This window comes from Gossypium raimondii, chromosome 5, assembly GCF_025698545.1.
Source record: "Gossypium raimondii isolate GPD5lz chromosome 5, ASM2569854v1, whole genome shotgun sequence".
Classification (NCBI taxonomy): domain Eukaryota; kingdom Viridiplantae; phylum Streptophyta; class Magnoliopsida; order Malvales; family Malvaceae; genus Gossypium; species Gossypium raimondii.
The window spans coordinates 52,926,259-52,934,689 of NC_068569.1; the positions used below are offsets into that span (position 1 = coordinate 52,926,259).

The 8,431-nt window shown below is 32.0% G+C and overlaps 1 protein-coding gene across 1 annotated transcript; it reads right to left on the reverse strand.

The window, feature by feature from the left end:
• Positions 1–1,172: 1,172 nt before the first annotated feature.
• On the reverse strand, positions 1,173–5,325 carry LOC105768390 (nuclear/nucleolar GTPase 2). The gene is made up of 11 exons (XM_012588284.2): positions 4,994–5,325; positions 4,546–4,679; positions 4,278–4,407; positions 4,011–4,171; positions 3,572–3,673; positions 3,349–3,453; positions 2,908–3,036; positions 2,421–2,561; positions 2,230–2,330; positions 1,873–1,930; positions 1,173–1,774 (listed from the first exon to the last, which is right to left on the reverse strand). Exons 1-11 carry the CDS (start codon positions 5,223–5,225, stop codon positions 1,403–1,405), a joined length of 1,665 nt encoding a protein of 554 aa, XP_012443738.1. The 5' UTR covers positions 5,226–5,325; the 3' UTR covers positions 1,173–1,402.
• Between the last annotated feature and the right edge of the window lie 3,106 nt (positions 5,326–8,431).

The window sequence follows — 8,431 nt, forward strand, 5'->3', positions numbered from 1 at the left end:
GGATTTACTAATTTTGGAGCCAACTAGTCTAGAAAATCAAGGAAAAATAAAATATTCCATGACCAAAAATATCCCAAAATAATCTCCCCCACTAAATCAACAAAATTTTCAGCTAATTAAAATAGGAAAAATTCTACTTTGGCCCTCCTTCTTTGCTTCTTTCTTTAATTTGGCCCAATTGTTTCATTTTTCTTCTATTTAGCCCAAATTGCATTCCTGCACAAAAATTCAATAAATATGGCAAAGTTAGTGGTGCATTCTCATAATTTAACCAATTTAATTACATAAAACATGTAATTTTAGCATTTAATCAATCCTCATTTTACCAAAACATATCAAATAGTAACCAGATACAAAGACTTTGTTGGGAGGGCTATTACAATTCATCTACAGAAAATCCCCATGCACGGCTTCTTATTCATAACTTACTACTTAATTACCTCATAGCATCTTTATTCCTAACATGCAAAGTTATCATACTTACTAGGAGATGGAACACCTCTACATTATCCAAGAATCTTTAGCTTCCAGATCACATAAGAAAAACAACCAGCAATAACCTTTAATGCTTAAAGGGAAAAAACGAAAGAAGTAAAAAAATTACTCTGAAGGAAGAGGAACCTCTCACGAACTTTTCTCACGCATATATATAATCCACTTCCGTTTAGTAGAACTTGACAAATGTCCTAAAATTTCAAAATATAACCTTCATAATGGCCTATAAAATCCAAAGGAAACATAAACGAAAGTCTTTTCCATATGTCATTTGTCCAATTAGTTTAGTTGGTTTATAACCAGATCTAGTTATTGAGACTTGCCCTTCACGGTATTTAAACAAACTGAGCGTAATATACCTTTGGCGGTTACTGCTATAAAGCTTACTTTTTCCCTTTTTTATCGAACTCTTTCTTTTACTGAAGAACACGTCCAAGACTTGGGTGGATACTCAATACACCCAAAATATTAATTTGCTAGAAGCTATAATTTGGCAAACTAACTTCCGTAGTGCGCCAGAACAAACATCTTCTTGTGTATGCGCCTAAAATTCAAGTTATCCAAATTTGGGGCGTGACATGCTGATTTACACGATTAGTTAATTCAATTTGTGTACAAGCTAACAATTGCAAGTTTCAACAAAGTATAGTGGGAGGTGTTAGTATTTGGGAAACTAATGACTTAAAAGATGTAATGGTTTCTTATTGCTATAGATAAAACAAATTGCTCATAATAAAATATTAAGAAATTTTCTTTTCTTGAATTACAACGAAAAAACATAAATTTAATTTAACTTGGTCAAATGTTTTTCATATTAAGAAGGGAAAAGAAAAACATATTCCAGTTACAATGAGCAAGCCCTAACTACCAAAAATCGAGCCTTCCATCCTTTTCCAAAACAAAATGTCTATGCTTCATCTGAGCTACTACCTTCAACCTCATCATCATCATCATCATCGGAGGCTCCATCTTCACCAACCATATCACTATCAGGTACCTGGTTGGTTGCATCACCGGTGAGTTCATTGTCACTGAAGAGATCAGTTTTAACAGGTACACTTTTCTGCTGCTGGAACAACATTACATTTGCAATGGCTTTAAGTGCAGCATCAGCCTGATTATTATCAGCCACGGCATCCTTGTCTATCCCATGCACAGTGGGTTCATCTGACGAATCATCAGCTTCTTGTTTCGGAGGAGGAACGAAGAAGGGTATTCTACCTCTCTGCCAGTCATGAAGGATCATCTTCGCACAAGTAGTCAAATCAGGTTCTCCACCCTACATACAAGCCATTTACAATGCGCAAAATTTAATCTATACTTTATATACTGCAGTTAATACTAAATGAGGATTGAAACTTCAGATTAAAAACATACCTTCAAAAGTTTACCGGTTGATTGGCATAGCTGAACTAAGAAGTCATTTTCATCTTCCCTGATAACAGCAAAACAACAAACATAGCACAAATAAATTGCAACTTCATTGTTGTATGACTATCATCTTAAGAGTAGTAAATGGGCACAACACTCAACGAAAATGCCCCAAGGTAGGCCATCATACTTTTAGAAGCCTTTAAGATGCCTCAGATAAAAGAAAAAAAGTATATAAAGCAATAGTTAACCTATTTTTCACCATATGTCATTAAACAAACTGCATTTAAATCAAATATCAAACAAACAACAATGGGCTCCATACTAAGAATCTACGGAACTAATGACCACAAAGTTGCTCACCAGTCCTTTATCTTGTATGCCCTTTTCAAGTGCTCTTTTTTGACACGCTTTAAAACTTCTCCGATGTGTTCAGCAGCATCCTCTAGATTCGTGACGCGTACCTACAAAAACCAAGAGTTTGATGCTAAGATTCCGTGACATGAATGTAGATGGAAGACACAAACAACAGCAATTAGATGTAAGGAACATACCACACCCTTCAGCACAATATCTGTTTCTGTGTCACTATTCTGGTAAACAACTCCAGGGCAGTCAATTAAGTAAATCCTTTTAGTGAGTGTTATATACTGCCAAACCTTAGTCTCCCCTGGGATGGGAGCAACCTTACAGACCTTCAGAAAATTGAAGAAAACGAATTAAAAAAGCGGAACTAAATATAGAGAGAGCATTAGTTACACCAATTACCAATTACAAACTATTGACATGAATGCCTGACAGATTAAAGTTCTCATTGTACCAAAATAGAAACATGATCACTGCTCTCAATTAAGGGGCAATGAAAGCAAAAGGTCAGGTACAATACAAATCTAAAAATAAGGAACTTAAAATAAATGTATGCATAAGAACACGTGAATACAAAATACATTACATTTTAATATTACCATAATACCGGACCACCAGAACTTAAAAGTATAGTGTGCATGAAACAAAGAACGAAAAATGAGAAAGAAAACTTACATTTTTTGTGCGGAGTGTGTTGATAACTGAAGACTTGCCAACGTTAGGATAACCAATAAATCCAACAGATATTGCTTGCTTGTCGCTTTTTAAGCGGGCAAATTGTCTTAGTACCGATAAAAGAGAACCCTACATTTGATGGAAACAGATTTTGATAGAAATTCTAAAACAAAAATCTAAACATTGAATAAACACATGTAAACATCAAATCAACTAAATACGCTGCAATGAACAAATTTCTAAGGAATTACAGGTAAGAATTTCATATTCTGATTAAAGATTGCAACATCATAACATAAAAAGCCACACTTAAGTTGGAGGGGCCATAATGCCATAAATTAACAGCATGAGACATAAATAAGGAACCAAAGGAGATGAAGGTGTAAACACTTTCTATCTATATCCTAAATGCAACAACAATATGAAATGAATTAGAGTTACCTTGCCAAAAGACTTGTTAACACTAGCATGGAATGCTAGAGTTGGATATTCTTTGGATAGAACTCTAAGCCACCCCTTCGTAGCCCAAGCAGGAACAAGATCACACTGAAAATAGGTATTACTAGCATTTACAAGCAGTTTTGCAGAAAACATCATGGAGTAAAATATAATAATAACAATAACAACAATATTAGAGAAACTGCAACATGAAAATGCAACTTACCTTGTTTAACAGAAGAATCATATGTTTATGATTGCAATGCTCTTTCAAATGCCTCTCTAAATGATGACATCTGGTGCCCTGTGGGTCCCTAGCATCCAAAACCTGTAATGCAAAAGAAAATAAGAAAACGAAGGCTACTACTGTTTCCTCTTAAAGAGGGGACAGAAGTCATGCATTGCCTCACAAAGATACATTCAAAATTTAGAAAGGAACATAACTTTACGTCCAGGTCTATTTTAAAAGTGTTTGACATGTGCCTGACATATGTATGTAGGGAAATGAATTCGAGTAGCGTAAGTAAAATTTCCTGAATTTTAGGTGATAAAAATAGTTCCAATAATTCAACAGAAGTAACAAGGAAGAAGAAAAAGTGGGTAAAAGAATTGTTGTTTTCTACAGAAATCAATGTCTAAGCAACAGAAGATGGACATAGACTGACCTGGACAACAACATCTGATGAGTCTATTACTTTGTAGAGTTCACCCCATATTCGTTTACTTTGACCCTTCTCAAACATAGTGTGCCGAACTAAGTCACGGAACCCATCCGCCTCACCTGCTTCTGCAGAAGTAGAAGCAGCATGCTTCTGCTCAAATGCATCTGCGGAGTTGATAAAACAAAATGTGAAACACAAAGCTTAAACTACAGTAAGATGCACTTTAAGATTAAAATCCTCATAATAAAAATATTAAAAGTAATAATTTACCTTGAGAACCATCTGCTTTCTTAAGTAAAGACTCATAATCTACAGCTAGGAGCTTTGGGCGCTTCCTCTTTGTCTTAGGTCCAAATGCATTCTCGAAAGGCTCTGTGTCCAGAAGATGAGCTCTAGCTTGCTTCATATACATACATTTTAATCAACAATACAATAGAATTAGAAGTATCTTTTTTTTTTTTTTTAAGTTTTAACTTAAAAGTCAAAGCAAATTCTGAAATCCAAATGCCAAAAGGGTTCAATTCCAAGGAATTCATACCTTAGCATGGTCCTTTAAGAGAGATAAGGGCAATTTCTTCTCCTTCAAAATGACATTGTAATTGCTTGACATCCGGCTTTGGAGCTCTTCTCGAAAAAATTCTAGCTCCTTTTGATTCACAACTCGAGTATTCCCTGCAAAAAAGAAAGGTATATTTAAACTTAGTAAGCTTCATACAAGACCAAAAAAATAGTAATAAAAATAAAACCAAGCCCATTAAATGAAGTTAGGACTTCAGTTAAGGCTCTTTTCTGCATTGCTTTCTCATTCTTATTCGCTTTATTTGATTAACATGATCAAACAATATACAAAATTTTCAATTATTCAAAAACATAATTTTCTTATATTCCCAATTTCTAAGAAAAAAACCATATAAATTAACAAAATTAACAGCTAAAGGGAACTAACTTAAATTTTTTTTAAAAAAAAAAGGTGAGCTTAAGCTTACCGAACCATCGGCGATCAGGTTGGATACGCGTATTTGGTAGCTCTTTAGACTGAAACTCATGACTCAAGATTTTCCCTTTAGCGTTACGTTTGGGCCGTGTGTTGTACATCTTAAGGCGGCGCACCGTGGCGGCGGTTCTCGAATTGTTCTTGCCATCGCTCCGGTTCACGTCTAGCGAGTGCTTAGGCTTACCCGACACGTTCACTTTCCTCTCCGTGTTCTTCTTCGCCATTTTACGATATACTTTAGGATTAGTGTGTTTGGCTGCCAAGAAAGTGTCGGAAAGTGGAAAAATGGAAGTATAAGATTTTCTAGGGTTTTGAGAGGCGACATGGAAATTAGACTTTTATATAGTTGGATCTTTTTTAATTGGGTAGGTTGGGTCGGGTTAATGATATCAAGGTTTTTTTCCTTGGGTAAATTCTATAAATAGTCACCCAACTATGAGCATATTTCTATTCTAGTCACTCAGGCTTAAAATTTTCTATTTTAGTCACTAAAGTTTGGACAAATATTTTGCACCTCGGGCGGCTCAGAGCAAACTCAATTTGAATAATAAAAATTTAATATTTAAATTTAATTATAATTAAATATATATTGAATGTTTTATTAATTTTTGAATAGTAAAATGGACTTTTTGGGCCAGTCGAACTTAGCCAAAAAGGGCTCAAGCTTGAAATTTTTTAAAATTGGGCATCAAATCAGCAGGACCCATGGAAATTTCTATTAACGTTATCGAAATTTAATATTTTAATCACTCCCCTATTAAATTATTGTCGAAATATTGGCATGACCTTTTTTATTGACATAATAACAAATTAATACTCCAATATTTACAAATTCTATCAATTAGGTCTTAAATCTAAAAAATCAATAAATTTAATCATCTATTTTACACATTCTATCAATTTAGCCTTGACTCTTAAAATTTTAAAATTTTAAAATTTTAAAATAATGATTATTTAAAAGTTCAATTTTTTATAAAACCGAGATAAGATCATGTAAAATACATTCAAAATTATGAAAAATTATATTTAAATGAATATATATTTTCTCATTTCCTAACATAACGTTTATTTAGTAAAATAATAATTTTATAAATAAACAATTAAATGGAAAAAAATCATGAAGAAGACTTAAATAGATTTAACTTTTTTCCTCTTTTTTTTCAAGATTAACGACCATTATGTTTAGGTTGGATCAAAAACTAAACTCGAGGTCAAAAAGGATAAGAATCGACGCCTTTAGGTTGTTACCCAAAATGAGTTTGTTGCGTCTGAGGTTGTGTTTGAGGGAGGGCATGACTGGAGATATATAGGTGAGAATGAGGTCTTGGAGACCCAATAGGTGAAAGATCATGTTGGCAACTCAATAATCAATTCCTAATTCAAGATGGCATGAAACTGAAGGATATGAAAATCGAAGAGTTCGAAGTAAATGTTATTGGTGCCTGTGGTTGTAAGCGAAGGAAGTGCCCAGTGTTCGACAAATTTGGCGAGGACTAAGAAATAAGGTCAAATGTATGATGAATAAATTATTATTTATATAAAAAAAAAGAAATGTTAGAAAAAAGAGAAAATTGGGTATTCATTTATCTATAATTTTGTATGTATTTTTATCGAAAATGAAGTTCTAAATACTTTTTAATTTTTAAATTTTATTTTGAATTTTTCAGAATCAAGATTACATTGATAAACTGTGTCAACTTGAGAATTAAATTTGTTGAATTTTTAGTATTAAAACCAAATTGATAGAATATTAAAACATTAGATGGTTAAATTTGTTATTATCTCAATATAAAACACCACATCAACATTACATTAGTGATTTAATGAATGAGTGACCAAAATATTAAATTACGGTAACGTTAGAGACTAAAATAAAAATTTAAACCTAAGTGACTAAAACAAAAACACGATAATAGTTGGGTGACTATTTATAAAATTTACCCTTTTATTTATGGGAAGAAAGGGTAAGTGAAAAAATGCATAATGATAAATTTAACCTTCAATATTTACATTTTTTTGTCAATTTAGATCTTATTCTTTTTTAACTAAATTTGATCATTAATTTTTTAAAAAGAGTCAAATCGTTTTTAATAAATGTTTACTAAAACGTTATTTTTTTTAACAATGTAAGCATCAAAAGCAAAGCTAGAAATTTGGTAATGGGGGCAAAAGTGAAAAATTAGTTTAAAATAAACTCAAATTAAATACTTTTGTAACAGCCCGGTTTAGATCCTAGTTGGATAGTGGTTTCAGGACCACGAATCCGAGTTAGAAAAATATTTTAATACTATTTTTAGTGTCTATAGCATGTTAATTTATATGTGTGAAAATTTCATGTGAAAATTTTATCTTTTGTGTGCTCGATTTTATAAAAGGACTTAATCGCGTAAAATGCAAAAGTGACTTGCTAATTGTTAAAGTGCTATATTGCTATGGCTTTCATTATGTGGGGCTTTATGTTGAAATTATACCATTGAAATTATGGATGGACATAAAAGCCTAAGATTAGTGGATTTTAAATGAAATTATAAAGGTTAGTTTTGTAAATTAATTAATTATGTTAATATAATAAAACATAAACTAAAAACCATGCATGTTGTTCATGTTTTTGGCCGAATTTACCAAAGAAAAAGAAAAAAAAAAAAGAGCAAGCAACATTCGGCCATAGTCCAAGCTTGATTCAAGGTTCATTTTTGCTCGATTTTTGATAATTTTTATTTTTTTTTAAATCGTTGCTTCGAATACTAGCTAGCCCATGTTGAAATTTTTGAATTTGTTGATGTATTCATGATTTTCCATTGATTATAGCTTGTGGTTTTTGTTGTTTGATGATGAAAAATAAATATATGTTGTTAGATTGTCAAGTTTAATTAAGTGATTTTTAGTAAAAATGCATATTTAGGATTAAATTGTGAATTTCAAAAATTTAAGGGTTAAAATGTGAAATAAATGAAAGTAATGGGCTGCTAGGGACCTTAGTGAAATTCGGCCAAGCTTAGGTGTGGTGAAATTTTGAATATTTTGTGTTTTGTGAAATAGGGACTAAATTGTAAAAAATGTGAAATGTTAGGGGCTAAAATGAAATTTTCCTATTTACTTGTTTTTGAATGAATTTGAATAATTATATGATAAAACAAGTTAAATTTGTATTAATTTAGATCAAGAAAAGAGGAAATCGGATTTGGACCAGGAGAAATCAAAAGTGGTCGAATAGTCGTCCCAGTCCGTTCGTATTCATCCGAGGTAAGTTTATAAGTAAATAATTGTTGTTAATTTGAATATATCTATATATATATATATATATATATATATATATATATATATATATATGTGTATTATAAATGCTGAATTATTTTATGCATGGGAGAATTGTTTACGAGTTTGATACGATTGAATTAAGACATCCTAAAGCCCCGTACGAACCATAGGA

What these genes read in the sequence shown, in the direction of transcription:
- LOC105768390 (XM_012588284.2), bottom strand. Translation starts at nt 5,225, where the DNA reads ATGGCGAAGAAGAACACGGAGAGGAAAGTGAACGTGTCGGGTAAGCCT. An exon ending in GAAAGCAGATGGTTCTCAAG is followed by an intron (nt 4,172 to 4,277) that starts GTAAATTATTAC and finishes TCAACTCCGCAG; the next exon opens with ATGCATTTGAGCAGAAGCAT. An exon ending in TTAACAAGTCTTTTGGCAAG is followed by an intron (nt 3,037 to 3,348) that starts GTAACTCTAATT and finishes CATCAAATGTAG; the next exon opens with GGTTCTCTTTTATCGGTACT.